Source organism: Scyliorhinus torazame, chromosome 14 (assembly GCF_047496885.1).
Source record: "Scyliorhinus torazame isolate Kashiwa2021f chromosome 14, sScyTor2.1, whole genome shotgun sequence".
In the NCBI taxonomy this organism is placed as follows: domain Eukaryota; kingdom Metazoa; phylum Chordata; class Chondrichthyes; order Carcharhiniformes; family Scyliorhinidae; genus Scyliorhinus; species Scyliorhinus torazame.
Window position 1 is genome coordinate 90,959,760 of NC_092720.1, and position 17,955 is coordinate 90,977,714.

A 17,955-nucleotide genomic window follows, 5' to 3' on the forward strand; every position below is an offset into this window, starting at 1 on the left:
CAGCCAGAGTTTGCTGACTCCGGGAAGCAATATGGGGGGTGCAATCAAGCTAGAGCGGGATCTAGCGGGGCGGGGCGGGGGGGGTTAACTGGGTTGCTGCTGATAAGGGGAAGGGGAGCTGTTACGGGATGGGATGGTCGGGATGGGAGGGTGCTGGGGGACAAGTGGTTGCGTGGGAACCGGGTGAGGAGCTGGTTTAAAAAAGGGGATGGCTAGTCGACGAGGGGGGGGGGGGGGGGGGGGGGTGGTAAAGAGCCCCCAACCCGGTTGATCACGTGGAACGTGAGAGGGTTGAACGGGCCGATTAAGAGGGCAAGGGTATTTGCGCACCTAAAGAAGCTAAAGGCAGACGTGGTTATGCTTCAGGAGACGCACCTGAAACTGGCGGATCAGGTCAGATTAAGAAAAGGATGGGTGGGACAGGTATTCCACTCGGGCTTGGATGCGGAAAATAGAGGGGTGGCAATACTGGTGGGGAAACGGGTATCGTTTGAGGCGAAGACCATAGTGGCGGACAGTGGCGGTAGGTACGTGATGGTGAGTGGCAGATTGCAAGGTGAAGCGGTGGTGCTGGTGAACGTATATGCCCCGAACTGGGATGATGCGAACTTTATGAAGCGTATGTTGGGGCGCATCCCGGACCTGGAGATGGGAAAGTTGGTAATGGGGGGGGACTTCAACACGGTGCTGGACCCAGGGCTGGACCGGTCCAGATCTAGGACCGGGAGGAGGCCGGCAGCAGCCAAGGTGCTTAAGGGCTTTATGGAGCAGATGGGAGGAGTGGATCCCTGGAGATTTACTAGACCGAGGAGTAAAGAGTTTTCCTTCTTCTCCCACGTCCATAGAGTGTACTCCCGGATAGATTTCTTTGTCCTGGGAAGGGCGCTGATCCCGAAGGTGACAGGAGCGGAGTACTCGGCTGTAGCCATTTCAGACCATGCCCCACATTGGGTAGATCTGGAACTAGGTGAGGAAAAGGAGCAATGCCCACTTTGGAGATTGGACATGGGACTGTTGGCGGACGAGGGGGTATGTGGAAGAGTGAGGGGATGTATTGAAAGATACCTAGAGGTCAGTGATGACGGAGAGGTCCAGGTGGGAGTAGTCTGGGAGGCGCTGAAGGTGGTGGTGAGAGGGGAGCTGATTTCCATAAGGGCCCATAAGGGGAAACAAGAGGGCAAAGAAAGGGAGAGACTGATTGGGGAGATTCTGAGGGTGGATAGGCAATATGCGGAGGCTCCGGACGAAGGACTACACAGGGAAAGACGGAGACTACACACGGACATTGACTTGTTGACCACGGGTAAGGCGGAGACGCAGTGGAGGAAGGCACAGGGAGTACGGTATGAATACGGAGAGAAGGCGAGCCGACTGCTGGCCCAACAACTTAGGAAGAGGGGGGCGGCGAGAGAGATCGGAGGAGTTAGAGACGAGGAGGGAAGGATGGAACAGAGAGCGGAGAGGGTGAACGGGGTATTTAAGGTATTCTACGAGAGGCTGTATAGGGCCCAACCCCCGGAAGGGAAAGAGGGAATGATGCATTTCCTAGACCAGTTGGAGTTCCCGAAGGTTGAGGAGCAGGAGAGGACAGGATTGGGAGCGCAGATTGAGGTAGAGAAGGTGGTAAAAGGAATCGGGAACATGCAAGCAGGGAAGGCCTCGGCACCAGATGGGTTCCCGGTGGAATTCTATAGGAAATATGTGGACCTGCTGGCCCCACTCCTGACGAGAACCTTCAATGAGGCTAAGGAAAGGGGGACACTACCCCCGACTATGTCGGAGGCGACGATATCGCTGATCCTGAAAAGAGACAAAGACCCGCTGCAGTGCGGGTCATACAGGCCCATCTCCCTCCTGAACGTAGATGCCAAGTTATTGGCCAAAGTGATGGCGACAAGGATAGAGGACTGTGTCCCTGGGGTGGTGCATGGTGACCAAACAGGATTTGTTAAAGGGAGGCAATTGAATACCAATATACGGAGGTGATGATGATGCCCCCACCGGAGGGGGAGTCGGAGATAGTGGTGGCTATGGATGCAGAGAAGGCATTTGATAGAGTGGAGTGGGACTACTTGTGGGAGGTACTGAAGAGATTTGGAGAGGGGTTCATTAGATGGGTTCGGCTCCTATACGGGACCCGGTGGCAAGTGTGATTACGAACAGGCAACGATCCGACTACATCCGACTTATAGGGGCACAAGACAGGGGTGCCCCCTGTCCCCGTTACTGTTTGCATTGGCAATTGAGCCATTGGCCATAGCGCTGAGGGGCTCTAGGAAGTGGAGAGGGGTACTTAGAGGAGGAGAAGAACATTGGGTGTCATTATACGCGGATGATCTGCTGTTATATGTCGCGGACCCAGTGGAAGGGATGCCTGAGATAATGCAGACACTCAGGGAGTTTGGAGCGTTTTCGGGATACAAACTGAATATGGGGAAGAGTGAACTGTTTGTGATGCACCCCGGGGAACAGGGCAGGGAAATAGACGAGCTGCCGCTGAGGAGGGTAACAAGCGATTTCCGGTATTTAGGGATCCAGGTGGCCAGGGACTGGGGAACCTTGCATAAGCTTAACTTGACACGACTGGTAGTGCAGATGGAGGAGGACTTTAAGAGGTGGGATATGGTGCCCCTGTCAATGGCGGGCAGGGTGCAGGCGGTTAAAATGGTGGTCCTCCCGAGGTTTCTTTTTGTGTTTCAGTGCCTCCCCATACTGATTACAAAGACCTTTTTTAAGAAGGTGGACAGGAGCATCATGAGCTTTGTGTGGGCCAGAAAGACCCCAAGGGTAAAGAGGGGGTTCCTGCAGCGCAGTAGAGATAGAGGGGGATTGGCACTGCCGAGTCTGAGTGATTATTATTGGGCCGCTAACGTGTCTATGATATGTAAGTGGATGAGGGAAGAAGAAGGAGCGGCGTGGAAAAGGCTGGAGATGGCGTCCTGTAGGGGAACTAGCTTAAAAGCACTGGCAACGGCGCCGCTGCCGTTCTCCCCAAAAAGGTACACCACAAACCCAGTGGTGGTGGCGACTCTGAAGATTTGGGGGCACTGGAGACGACATAGGGGAGGGACGGGGGCCTCAGTGTGGTCCCCGATAAGGAACAACCACAGCTTCGTCCCGGGAAGGATAGACGGGGGATTTCAATCTTGGCAGCGAGCAGGAATTGCGCAACTGAAGGACTTGTTCTTGGACGGGACGTTCGTGAGTCTGGGAGCACTGACAGAAAAATACGGGTTGCCACCTGGGAATGCATTTCGTTATATGCAAGTGAGGGCTTTTGTGAGGCAACAGATGAGGGAATTTCCGCAGCTCCCGGCGCAAGGGATCCAGGACAGAGTGATTTCGGGGGCATGGGTGGGTGATGGTAAGGTGTCCGATATATGCAGGGAAATGAGAGACGAGGGGGAGATGATGATAGAGGAACTGAAAGGGAAATGGGAGGAGGAGCTGGGGGAAGAGATTGAGGAAGGGCTGTGGGCAGATGCCCTAGGTAGGGTAAATTCCTCATCCTCGTGTGCCAGGCTCAGCCTGATCCAATTCAAGGTACTACACAGGGCGCATATGACGGGGGCAAGATTGAGCAGGTTTTTTGGGGTGGAGGATAGGTGCGGGAGGTGTGCGGGAAGCCCTGCGAACCACACCCACATGTTTTGGTCATGTCCGGTATTGCACGGGTTCTGGGTGGGTGTGGCAAAAGTGATTTCAAAGGCGGTGGGGGTCCGGGTCGAAACAAACTGGGGGTTGGCTATATTCGGGGTTGCAGATGAGCCGGGAGTGCAGGAGCCGAGAGAGGCCGATGTTCTGGCCTTTGCGTCCCTAGTAGCCCGGCGAAGGATTCTACTTATGTGGAAAGAAGCTAAACCCCCGGGCGTGGAGGCCTGGATAAACGATATGGCAGGGTTTATAAAAATGGAGCAGATAAAGTACGCACTAAGAGGTTCGGCTCAGGGGTTCACCAGGCGGTGGCAACCGTTCCTCGACTATCTCGCAGAGCGATAAGGGAAAATAGGAAAGACAACAGCAGCAACCCGGGGGGGGGGTGCATTCGGGTCTTTGGGCTTTTTTTTGTGTGTTACATATTTGTTGTTCATATTTATCTTCTCAATGTTACTATTTCTTTTCGTTTTTTATTTGTGTTGGCACTTGCCGTTAGTTAATATATTATTTTAAAAACGATCAATGTATATATTGTTACAAAGTTGTAAAAATGGAAAATTCTTGGTTGATCGAAAAACTTTAATAAAATATATATTTTTTTTAAAAGAAGGCATGCGGCATGCTTGCTTTCATCGGCCGGACATTTGAGTATAAAAATTGGCAAGTAATGCTGCTGCTGTTTAGAACCTTAGTTATGCCGCACTTGGAATACAATGTTCAATTCTGGTCACCACACTACCAGAAGGATGTGGAGGCATTGGAGAGGGTACAGGTTTACCAGGATGTTGCCTGGTATGGAGGGCATTAGCTATGAGGAGAGGTTAGATAAACTTGGTTTGTTCTCACTTGAACGACGGAGGTTGAGGGGTGACCTGATAGAAGTCTACAAAATTATGAGGGGCGTGGACAGAGTGGATAGTCAGAAGATTTTTCCCACGATGGAAGAGTCAATTACTAGGAAACATACGTTTAAGGTGCGAGGGGCAAAGTTTAGAGGAGAAGTGCGAAGTTTTTTACACCGAGGGTAGTGGGTGCTTGAACTCGCTGCCGGAGGAAGTGGTGGAAGCGTATACAATAGTGACGTTTAAGGGGCATCTTGACAAACATGAAGAGGATGGGAATAGAGGGATACGGACCCCGGAAATGTTGAATGTTTTAGATTAAACGGGCAGCATGGTCGACGCAGGCTTGGAAGACCAAAGGGCCAGCTTCTGTGCTGTACTTTTCTTTGATGTGGAGATGCTGCCGTTGGACTGGGGTGAGCACAGTAAGAAGTCTTACAACACCAGGTTAAAGTCCAACAGGTTTGTTTCAATGTCACTAGCTTTCGGAGCGCTGCTCCTTCCTCAGGTGAATGAAAAGGTATGTTCCAGAAACATATATATATAGACAGATTCAAAGATGCCAGACAATGCTTGGAATACGAGCATTAGCAGGTGATTAAATCTTTACAGATCCAGAGAGGGGGTAACCCCAGGTTAAAGAGGTGTGAATTGTGTCAAGCCAGGACAGTTGGTAGGATTTTGCAGGCCAGATGGTGGGGGATGAATGTAATGCGACATGAATCCCAGGTCCCGGTTCTTTGTTCTTCAGTAAGTTGACAGGCCTCTACCCGGGGTTTTCCTGGAGTGGCTGATAGAACTTGATTCTGGCAGACTTTGGTGGTCTACTGTAGAATAGCATTGCCAATACATTTTGTGCTGCTAGTGGCATTGAGACCTAATGCAACAAATTGTTCGCAATCTGGGCTGCATATATGGCATCAGTATTCCCAGTCGAAAAGCTGATGGTTGAGTAATTCTCCTGTGAATCATGCCTGGAAACTGCAAAGCTGCAAATGATTGGGTTGATTTTGCATACATAATTTGTATTGTTTAACTCTCCACTCACTACATTTTTCTGGAGAAATCACCCTTTTATCACGAGAAGTTGCTATCATATGTTTTGAAATAGGCAGTTCATTAACTCTATTTCCGTCACTGCTATAAAATAAGTGGTTTTTCACCCAAGTTCTGCTGTTAATAGGTTAAGCTGCTGTGTATTGAATGAGCTTGTTTATTTTGATAAGTGGAACTGGCTTTTCAACCTCCCACTACTGTCACCAAAGTTAAATGAAATACAAGACTACACTGCCATATGACACATCAACACCCAGTAATGTATTTTTTAAAATCACGTAATTATATTTCTGTTCGTCAGAATTCTGATAGAATCGTGCATAATGTTTCAAGAGTACATTGCCAGTAAGGTAAAATATTAATTTTATATTATAAAGACACATGCAAAATTTTAAATCGCCTATTGCAGATCCACTCCCTCTGATACCTCCTTTAACAAAGCTGGCAATGTGTGAGACCATAAGACTAGAAGAAATAGGAACAGGAGCGGGCTGTTTGGTCCCTCGGGTCTGCTCCGCCATTCAATAGGATCATGACTGATCCGATCTTCATTATGTCTACCTTCCTGTCCTTTCCCCATAACCCTTAATTCCCTTACTGATCAGGAATCCAACTCGGCCGTAAATATGACTTTAGTCCCCCAGCTCTCTGTGGCAAGGAATTCCAAAGTCTCTCAACCCTCTGAGAGCAGAAATTCTTCCACATCTCAGTCTTAAATTGTCACTCCTTTATTCTGAGACTGTGCTCTCTGATCCTAGAGTCTCCCATGAGGGGAACCATCCTCTCAGCATTTACCCTGTCAAGACCCTTAAGAATCCTGTGGGCAGGATTCTCTAATAATGGGGCTATGTCCCCACGCCAGCGTGAAAACTGGCACCAATGACTCAGGCGTCAACGGCCCCCGAAAATGAGGAATTCTCCCCTTTCTAGGGGGCTAGGTTGCCACCGGAGTGGTCCCCGCAGCTCCGGCCCGCACGAGTCCATGCATGCGCGGAACGGCCGGCATATTTCCACGCATGCCCCCGGGCAATATGGCGGAGCCCTACAGGGGCCCGGCACAGAGTAAAGTAGGCCCCCATGGAACCAGCCTGCCCGCCGATTGGTGGGCACCAATCGTGGGCCAGGCCACCGTGGGGGGGGGGGGGGGGGGGTCGTGTTGTTTCTTTCCTCCCCCCCCCCCCCCCCCAGGACGACCACACATTCACCTTTCAGGTCACGCCGTGTGGGAGGTGAGTAATCCACGACGGGGGGACTCGGCCAAACTCGTCGGCCACTCGGCCCATCGGGGCCTGGAGAATCGCTGAGGGGGCCGCTGTCAACGCCCCCCACCAGCGTGAGCGCAATCCTGCGGGCGCCCAAAAAACGGCGCCAGAGAATGGTCAAACCTACGTCGGGGCGCGATTCTCTCACCTCCCTAGGGATTCTCCGACCCGGTGCCCGGTCGGAGAATACCGGCCTATATGTCTCAATGAGATCACCTCTCATTCTTCTAAATTCCAATGATTGGAGTCCCAACCTGACCCGTTTAACCTTTGCTTGTAAGACAATCCCTTCACACCGGGGATCTCTACTGAACATTCTTTTGAACCGCCTCCAATGAAATAATATCTTCTTAAATCTGGGGCCCAAAACTGCTCACAGTACTCCAGATGCAGTCTCACCAGTACCTTGTACAGTTACAGCAAGACTTCCCGACTCTTGTACTCCAACCCCCTTGAAATAAGGATCAACATTCCATTATATTCCTGATTACTTGGTGCACCTTTGCGCTGGTTTTCTGTGTTTCGTGCATAAGTACACCAAGTTCCTTTGTGTTGAAGCTTTCTGCAGTTTTTCTTCATCTAAATAATACTCTGACCTTTTGTTTTCTCTTCCAAAATAAACAACTTCACATTTTCCCACATTATACTCCAACCTTTCGCGCACTTACTTAACCTATCCATATCTCTTTGGACACTAGTTGTATCCCTCTCGCAACTTGCCTTTCCAACTATTTTTGTGTCGTTTGCAAATTTAGCTGCAGTACATTTGCTTCCTTCCTCCAAGTCATATCTTGTAAACAGTTGCAGTCCCAGCACTGATCCCTGTGGAACCACACTGGTTACAGGTTGTCAACCTGAAAAAGAACTCCTTAACCACATTCGCTGTTTCCATGCCAATATACTACCTCCAAGACCATGGGCTGTTATTTTGTGACTTAACCTTCTGTGTGATCTGCTTTTGATCTGCTTGTAACCATGGCCGGAATTCTCCATTTGGGAGACTATGTTCTCCCACCGGAGTAGAATCACTCCTAGTCTGTGCTGGTGCTAGGAGCGGCACCCAGGAGCGATTCACTCTCCCATGCCTTGCAAAGTTATGCCTGGCGGGGAGCTCCCAGGATTTCATTCCGTACCCTGCTATTGGGCCGTCATTCAGAGTGGGCGGCCCGATACTGAGGTCCGGCAACTGCGCCCCCCCCCCCCCTCCCCACACTGCAGATCCTGCCCCCCCCTGCTGACAAGTGGGAGGATCCTCACCCCCTCCCTTTCTGCACCACGGGAATTGCTGGGTCATTTCGCCCCCTCCCCCCACAGCACGCGCGCAGGAGGTGAACCGACCCACCCCCATGTCGGAGCCCCCCCCCCTAGCTATGATTCACAGTCCCATACCACAACAAAAGCAGTTAAGTGCTTTCTTATCTTCTAGATGTTTATAAACATCGGTTATCTTCACAGCAGGGTACTTGAGATGCATTCAAGTGTGAAGGGAGATGAAAATAAACAATCCAGGCACCAGGCTCTCTGGAACTTATTACACTGTCAATTAGACCTACTAAAAGCTATTTTTCTTTGAATGTGAATAGCAGCCTCATGGATCAAAGGATTGGAGGGGGATTAAAGCCTTTTGATGTGTTTTAACCAGCAACAGCTGCTGGTTTTTACACTTCTGTCTGAGGCAGCAGGTGTAAGTGACGGGTAAGTGAAAAAGCAATGCTTTTTTACTGTTTCTGCCTGGACTGCTCTTTAGCTTCAAGTCAGATGTTACATATGGGGCAGGGGTGGGGGGGCTCTCTGATTCAGGTGTCTCTGATGTGGGGGTCTGATGGGCGGGTGGGGTAGGCAGGATTTTGCATTGTGGGGGAAGGGACCCTCCAATTGACTTTGGGGGCACCTACATTACAAACGTACCCCCTTGACCCACCGTGAGGTTCACCGCGTCGGCCATGCTGGAAAGTACTTTCACCAATCCACGCCTCCATGAATCCTGGCCAGATAGGACCGGAGCATGATGGTGACATGGAGAATTGGGTGTCCAACCCATTAATCCGATGCAAATGCATTTAAATTACCCATTTGTATCCTCTCACTATCGCATTGCGTGTAGCTCGCTGTCGCTGCCAGCAGGAGATCTGAGCATCGGACCGACCGATCCTGCTTTTTGCCTGACGTGGTTCTCCTCCCAATCTGGAACTAGCAGTGACGGGCGACGGAGCATCCACCCCCAAGTCTGGCTATGAGATCATACCCATTTACCTCTATTCGTGCCGTTGGTTCATCTACCTTATTCCAAATGCTTCAAGCATTAAGATATCTTTTTGTCATTTTTAATCATCCTACCTTTATTTGCATGTACTGTGACCACATTTGCCTCTCGTCTTTGATTACTCCATCTACTGTTTTTGAATTTTACTGTTCTTTTATTACTGCTCTTGTTTCTCTTCCTCATGTCATCCTGCATAAGTCTCCAACCCCTGCCATTCGAGTTTAAACCCACCCTAATCACACGAGCAAACACTTGCCCTCGGACATCAGTCCCGGTCCTGCCCAGGCGTAAAACATCCAGTTTGTCCTGGCCCCATCTCCTTCAAAACCAGTCCCTATCTCCCAGGAATCTGAAAGTAATGATTTAATGGTTTCATAAACTGGTCGATAGATGACTTTGATACCCATGCGTGAAGTGTTTGTATGATAATATCACATGGTATAACTTCCAGGTTTGCATAAGTGCTAAAAAAAAACCACCGAGTCAATAATTGAGTCTACGGCATGACGAGAGTATTTCTGTGAGACTGCTAAATCCTGCAATGAGAGCTGTATTCCTCATTTGGGGCTGGTGAAAATTTGGCAATTGCTATCAGAAACTGTGTCAGCAGTCTCTGTTCTCAGTATTAGAAGTCTGTGTCAGCACTCTGCACAATCAGTCTTATGGTGCGAAGGATTTACACGGAATTTGGTTTTCAAGCTGCCAAAGCAGTTCAGTCAGCTATGAGGAGCTAACTAGATCCAGCTGGAGTCCATTGTGTAACTGCCTGAAGCACTGATTTATAACCTTACTATCCAAGATCATCACTTCATCCTGCAAGCCTCCACCATCAACCCTCCCTTCTGACACTGTATGTAAACAGTGGCTGGAGGAACGGGCACATTAGGAAATGGGGGAGGGGTTTCTGCTGAGTGAGAGTCACATGTCACTGAAGTAATTACTGTTTGAAGAGTTCCAGGTCTGACTAGCTGTGCAAAGTTGTGTACATTTTTTTCTTCAAATATATTTCAGGTAAAAGGAGCTGAATCAGCAGAATATTGCTAAGGAAGCCTTTGGTTTATATGTCATTAACTCTACATGACCTAAAAAATAGGTGCAGGGCCTAAGATACAAAACTCCTGTTGTTCTTACTCTGTTCTCGTTTTTTTTATCATGTAGACTTTAAATCTCAGCATAGAATTTACGGCATTAAAGAAATTCGATTTAAAATTTTTACTAAGTTGTGTTTGGTACAATTCACTTCTGATAGTCACTTCAGTATTTACAGTTAAACAATTTCATTTTTTACGTTCATTGTTTGACTTATTTATTGTATTTATTTAATTTTACTTAAAATAAATGTTTATGTATTTCATATCCACTTCAGTCATTGGCTGTCATAAAATTAAGGAGTTGCTCATTTACAAGCTGGCCTGAAGAGACCTTTTTCATATTCAAGTGCCAGGGAAAGGATGAAAAGAGACCAGCATGACCATTTAAAAACTGCAAATTTTCTTTTTCCATACAAGACTAAAGAATATGCAGAGGGAGGAAACCAATCTTAGCTGTTACTGGTTTTCTTCTTTTGATCCAATTTCAAATAAAAAACAATGATTCACATCCAAAATTTATTATGGAAATTTGTGCAACAATAGATTTAGCAAACATTCCCCAGTGACCAACACGGTTGACTTAGAACTAAATTTCAGAGATGATGGGGTTGATTTCCTTTCCCTCAACCCTCCTCTTGAGTGCAATTCAGATGGAGCGCTTCCAAAATGCACACACCAATAATTTTGGCTTCAGATGATATGTGTGCTGTAGTCACGGACCAGGCATATTTAGTACCTGGAGTTGCATACCCAGCCAGTCGAAGGAGGGAGCTTGTTTGCTGCTACGCTCTGTAATAACTTAAAGTAGAAACTACTGATAAGCATGGTGGCTGCACAGATCAGCTGAAAAGTTGTCCACTAACAATCTGGAGAGAAACTGAGCCTCCTGCTTTGATGAGGAGATGATAGAAATATTGTTGCGGCAAATGCCCCTCAAAAGAGATCTCTTTGTGAGTTGGGCATTGGACAAAACAATGTGAGCTGTAGAATGTTCTAAGGTGTCACAGATCAGTGAGCGCCAGCAGCATTGTCGCATGCAGTGTTGCAAAGAATCCAATGAACTCACCAGGATGGACAAGGTATAAGAAACCACAACATCAGTTCATACTTACGAGCCATTACTATTATATTGCAATTGATTCCCACTGATGCATTCTTTCCCAATCTCCACCATCATGTGGGTGTCCATTAACATTGGACTGTGCGCTTTCCAGCCACTCATCAACCAGCACATGCACATGACAGCCCGCTGCCAATTCTTCCATGCAACACCTGCTTGCTTCTGCATTCACAATGCCAAAGAAGGATTCCCTGACCTATGGATGTAGGTAAAATTAATGTTACCAACAACAGTTAAATAATTCATTCTTCCCTCACAATGGATTTTGAATGGAGGAAAAGGAGGCAGAGATCCACTGGATATTTACAAAACCTCTTTCACAAATAATTTGGATGAAAGGTCACCGATCCGAAAATGAATTCAGATTTTTCTCTCCATGGGAGCTGCTTGGCTAGCTGAACAGTTCCAACATTTTCTGCTTTTGTTTTAGTTTTCCGGTGCCTGCAATATTTTGCTTTTAGTAATATTGTTTAATTCACTGCCACTTCTCTTCCAGGAATTTACCCACCTGAAAGAATTTTTGCTCTTATTTATGATGGTATCTCCATTTGTCTCTTTTATCCGTTTGCCTTCATTGCTTTTTATTTCCCTTCTCATGTTTGATCAGATATATACCAAAACTCGCTTTTACAGTCACAACTCCTTCCTCATCAACTGTCTCCATCTCCAAGTGGATTCCAAATGAAATTTTGCCCTTGGTGTTTCAGATCCACCACAATTACAGATCTCTACTAGACATTGAGCATTCCTTGAATCACTGTTCCAATCAGGTCCAGAGATCTTCCATATGTGCACACTTGACCGCTCTCTTCAGCAACAGCGACTCACTGCATCTCAAAGCTGTGCAAAGCAAAGTAACATTCACATTACGCGAGAACCAGGCGATGACCATCTCCAACAAGAGAGGATCTAACCATCGTCTCTTGACATTCAATGGCATTACTGTCACTGTATCCCTCCTATTAACATCCTAGGGGTTACCAATAACCAGAAACTAGCCATGTAAATACTGTGGCTACCAGAGCAGGTCAAAGGCTCGGAATCTTACAGCAAGTAAATCACCTCCTGATTACTCAAAGCCTCTCCACCAACCACAAGTCAGGAATGTAATAGAAAACATTCCATTTGCGTGGATAGTGCAGCTCCAGCAACACACAAGCTCAACACCATCCAGGACAAAGCGTCTTGCTTGATTGCTACCCTTTCCACAAACATTCAATCCTTCCATCACCAATGAACAATGTTAGCCGCGTGTGCTATCTATAAGATACTACAGATCTACAGGAAATCTCCAAGATTTCTTAGCAGTACCTTCCAAATCCACAAACACTACCATCTAGAAGGACAAGGGCAGCAGATACCTGGGAAAACCACCACCTGGAGTTTCTCCTTCAAGTCACTCACCATCCTGACTTGGAAATATATCGCCGTTCCTTCATGTCGCTGGGTCAAAATCCAGGAATTCCCTCCCTAACGGCCCTGTGGGTGTACCTACACATCAGGAACTGCAGCGGTTTAAGTAGGCAGCTCACCACCACATCGAGGGCAACTAGGAATGAGCAATAAATGCTGGCCTAGCCAGTGACCCCCATGTCCCATAAACGGATTAAAAAAAACATTTTTGCAATTTCATTTCATTCTCCATTGCATCCAACAAATAGCCAAAAATATTTTTCTTCCTGGTACAAATATCTATTTTTATGATTCATATGTTTTAAGAGTCATTGAGAAGCCAGACTAATGCTCAGGGGTCACCAGTTTAAATACCACCATGGCAGCTGGTGACTATGAAACCAATGTTGATCGTCACAAAAATAAATAACTGGTTCAGTCTGGCCTTCAGGGAAGGAAATCTGCCATCCTTACTTGGTCTGGCCTGCATGTGACTCCAGATCCGCAGCAATATGACTGACTCATAAATAACCTCTAAAATGACCTAATGAGCTCTCAATTGTATCAAACAGAAGGCAGCTCATGGCCACCTTCTGAAGGGAATTTAGGAATGAGCAATAAATGCTTGCCTAGCCAGCAACACCTTGAATCTATGAATGAACTAAAATTCATTTGGGGAATTAAGTTTTTAAATGCACGATAAATGAAAAAAACATGGCTTTAAGAAATCCCCCTAAAATAATTACAATTTATAAATGGTTCATGTTTTCTCAAAGGGGTTGGAATTAAGAGGTGTGAAAACAATGAACAGGTGGTTCCCTCTTCGCTTCATAACGGAGCCAGTGAGTCTGGTAAGTTTTCAGTTGTTACCATTAGAGATATAAATAATTCATTTGAGTCCCAGAATCAAATAGGTATTTTGAAAGTGAAGTTAATTAGTTAAATTCTCGATTTGGAACATCCCCTGGGATGCCATGGTTATATGGGGATAGATTGCAGTTTTTGTTTTAATTTTGGTATCGGTGTGATTTATGTTAGAGACAAGTTAATTGAAGTTAGCTTGGAGCAGCCATAAAGCAGCCAGAGGGGGAATGTGTCAGGAGCTTTAAAGCAGCTGGAATCAGTAGCCCCAGCGTTTCCAAAACCAAGGCTGTTTTCTGATTTTAAATCATTGAGCAATGAGGTCCATGCTTGAGCTTGGGAGTCCACAATTGTGAGGTGTTGGCTGGTTCACCTAGCCAGATGCTGGTGGAAGGATCCCTAGAAATCGCATATCTCGAAGAATAGCAGGAGTATCGAGTAGAATCAAAGTGAATTGCTGAGAGCTGTGGCACAACTTGGTTTGGTCGTGGGGAAGTTGGAAATAAAAGTAGAACAGGAAGTTGCTTGTTGACATTTTTGGATTTAAAGTATAAGTGTTTGTGAAATATTGTGTTAAGTTAATTGTACTTGGTGTTTGATTCCTGTATTACAAAAGACTTTTGTTTAAAATGGGAAATCTTGTGGCATAATTCCTTTAGTTAATAATTATGTTCAAATTTATTATTTAAAAGGTACTGGTCTCTACCAAGAACATGACACTTCCTTTAATAAAAGCAAATTACTGCAGATGCTGGAATCTGAAACCAAAGAGAAAATGCTGGAAAATCTCAGTAGGTCTGGCAGCATCTGTAGGGAGAGAAAAGAGCTTCAAGTCCAGATGACTCTTTGTCAAAGCTATAAGACAGAGAAAGTGGGAAATATTTATACTGTGGAGTGAGAATGAAAGATGAATCATAGCCACAGAAACCCAGGGAAATGGGGTGCTATTAGCCACAGAAACCAAAGGAAAGAGTGCTAATGGCAGTCCCCAGAGAGAACAAAAGTGTGAAAGGCCAAACAGCAGAGAAACACCACCTCCAAAAGCTAGTGATTCGAAACAAACCTGTTGGACTTTAACCTGGTGTTGTAAGACTTCTTACTGTTCTCACCCCAGTCCAACACCGACATCTCCACATCACAGCAGAGAAACTAACATCAGAGGGTAAACTGTGACAGATGTAGATGTGGGGGGAGGGGAAGGGGGAAGCAAAGCGAAGAATGGGTAAGGAAAGGTGGATAAGATGGGGGGTGTTAAATATATATAAAGAAAGACAAGAAAGAAATAATTGGTGAAAGACAGTTAAAATGAATGGGATGAGGTGGGGTAGAGCTAATTATCTGAAGTTGTTGAATTCGATGTTGAGACTGGAAGGCTGTAGCATGCCTAAACGGAAGATGAGATGTTGTTCCTCCAGTTTGCGTTGAGCTTCACTGGAACATTGCAGCAGGCCAAGGACAGACAGTGGGCATGGGAGCAGGGTCTTGTGTTAAAATGGCAGCAACGGGAAGGTCAGGGTCCTGAATGCGCACAGACCGAAGGTGCTCAGCAAAGCGAACACCCAGTCTGCGTTTGGTCTTTCCGATATAGAGGAGACCACATTGGGAGCAGCAAATGCAATAGACCAGAATGACACTTCCTTTCAGGTGTTAAGGATCACAAGGTTCCACAACTCATGCATACCAATGTCCTTTGGATCTTTCTTCCCCTTCACTAACCTGTGGCCTATTCCTTTTCCAATTTCACCTCTTGCCATGTATTCACAACACCCTCTGACCTTCCCTTCCCTGCCCCTGAATGCTCCATCCTTAGCAAAGGCCTCCGTTTCTCTCTCATCCACCTTCGTCCCATTTTTATTTCTATCAGTTCATTTTTGTTTCTTCCGTCCATCTGTTTTTCCTTCGCCACCTGTCCCCTGTTCCGTTGACATACTGCTTAGCTTTGTTCTGCCATTAAGTCATTCAGATCTCTTAATATGCCGTTATCAGAACCTTCTTAGCCATGATCACCCCCATTTACATTCCCTTTGTCTTTCTGTCCAAGGCATCTTTATCAATCTCCGCCTGTCGCTGGCCCTTTATCCAGCCCGATTGCTCCACTCCACTCCGCGCCCCCCTCCCTTCTCCCACAACAGTACAAACTAACCCTATTTACAGTTCTCTCCAGCTTTGGCAAAGACTCATCCAGACTCAAAATATTAGCTCCCTTCTCACTCCACAGATGCTGTCAGACCTGCTGATATTGTCCAGTATTTTCTGTTTTTGTTTTAGATTTCATCATCCGCAGTAATTTGCTTTTACTTCCATTTTATCCTTTTGCACCTCACCTCAATGAATTTTCAACTTATTACAATGCTGAGGCTCTTCTTCCATCCCCCCCCCCCCACGACACTTCTTTAGCTAGGAGTCCTTCCTCTGCACACCGGATCATTTTACACATCCCCAGAATTCTCCTCCTTCCTCTAGCCTCTTGCCCCCTCTAGATTTTTTTATTGAGAACTGCCGGTGTGGCATTGGCTGTCTCAATTTATCTTATCTTCTCTGATCACATACTCCGATCTCTCTACCTTTGAACTTGCTGCATTACATTTTCTTAGGTCCAACCCTAACACTGTCATCAAACCTGCTGACAAGGGTACCAATTTTATTACCTGGCAAAACAACCTCTACTTTGAAAAGACCGAACACCAATCCTCTGACTTTTCCTCCTGCTTTCCCTGGAGCAAGACGCCACGACCAAAGATCAAGCTATCCAGTTCTAAGGAAAGGTCACAGACCTGAAATGTTAACTTTAACCTGGATTTTAGCAGTCATTGTGACATGGGAGTCCTTTAAAAAATGACGGGCAGGTCCTGATTCCAAGATTTCTGGCCCAATTCCCAGGCATTATGTTTTTCCGGTGTGCCTTTCAATGGTGCAGGCTGGATCGGCTCACAAGCTCGCACCCAGCATTCCTGAACTGGCCGTCTGCATTCTGCATTGTAGGCATAGGCATATCATAGCTGTGCACAATTTCCATGAAGTCAGACCAGGGTTTTAAAGAGCTGTGGTTTACGGTACTTCAGAGATGACATAAACCATAGTCTGCATGAGGAAACCTTTGAATGTGAGTTCAAATGGCCTACTCATGCCCGCTAGGTCAAGCTATTCTACCCCATCGCCTGTGTTTTCCCCTGTGCCCGTTGCCCATCCCTTTTCTTCCTTATGCCAAACTTTGACCCTCCACCCACCCCAATGGTCCTCATACCTCCTACACAAAGCTGTGCTCCCTCATGCCCCCATGCCAGGCTTTGGCACTTTGATGCCCTTTGTTTGATTTGTTGTACAATGTATGGAACCAATGACTCCTATAGTGGCAATGCAATGTGTTGTTTAAAAAAGCTGTTTAAAAAATCCATTAGTTCATTACATTTCACTGTTTAATTACAAAAAAAATGTCCTTTCACTATTGCCCAGTAGAAGTGTAAATCATCCAGACTTTTTAAAGTATCAATAATAGAAGCTGCAATCACTTGAAACCTCTTAAGGTTGTGTACATTAACATTGTGCAATTGACAGCAGAGATTAGAGAGCCAGAGCTGTCAATCAAGCAATATTTTCCCTGGACTCAGATGATTCATCACAATAATAGATATCTGGGCTCTCAGCCAACCCTCATTATGTATTCTTGGCTGGGAGCCAGAAATCTATTTTTCTGAGGGAACAGCTGAGCCCCAGGAAAAATATTGCTTTGTGTAATTGAAAGTGGAGATCGGTGTTTATTTGCACGAGGCTAAGAGGTTTCAAGTGTTTGCAGTTTTTGAAATTGACATTTTTAAGGGACTGGATGATTGATATATTTATTGAACTGTTGTGAAAGATCTTTATTTAACGTAGTGAAAGAAATGAATGAACGACTTTGATTTTTTGAGCCTTTTTTACACATCCTATTGTCACTATCAGGTTAATTGGTTCTATTCAGTATAAGAACCAATGGGGATGAAAATGTCACAGCTTGGCATGAGGGACCATGTTGAGGTGGGGGGTTGGTGGGTGGATGGCCATAGTTTGGCATGGGACCATGAGGAGCTGTGGAGGCCGGAGCTTGGCGTAGGGGGCATGAGGGGTCATGGATGGGTGGGCATAGACTGGTATGAGAGGGACAAGGTGGCATGGATGGGGAATGTGTGGGGTGGTGAGGGCTGTGGGGTCTTTAAAATTGAAATCAAGTCCCACTACACCAAGGCAGGCCTTTTAAAACAGACCACCGCAGCCCCCAACAGCCTCTGTGACTGCCTCCGTCTTATTTCCCTGGTCAGCTGGCCCAACTGTAGCCCGTATCGACCCTTCAGCAATAAAGATCCCGTTTTTGCAAGTGGGCTGAGACAGGAATTCTCCTGAACGCCACTGCGTGCCTCGGTGATTAAAATCCAAG

At 46.5% G+C, this 17,955-nt stretch overlaps 1 protein-coding gene across 6 annotated transcripts in view; it reads left to right on the forward strand.

Moving 5' to 3' along the window:
• Positions 1 to 17,955, forward strand: part of ift80 (intraflagellar transport 80 homolog (Chlamydomonas)) — a 398,557-nt gene that overhangs the window by 229,120 nt on the left and 151,482 nt on the right. For 3 of the 6 annotated variants that reach the window (XM_072474470.1, XM_072474472.1, XM_072474471.1), the window contains exon 9: positions 13,460 to 13,534. The exons of the other annotated variants lie outside the window; for them this stretch is intronic. In XM_072474470.1, the coding sequence (XP_072330571.1) occupies positions 13,460 to 13,534 (75 nt within the window). The remainder of the gene's footprint in view (positions 1 to 13,459; positions 13,535 to 17,955) is intronic. 6 annotated transcript variants of the gene reach the window in all.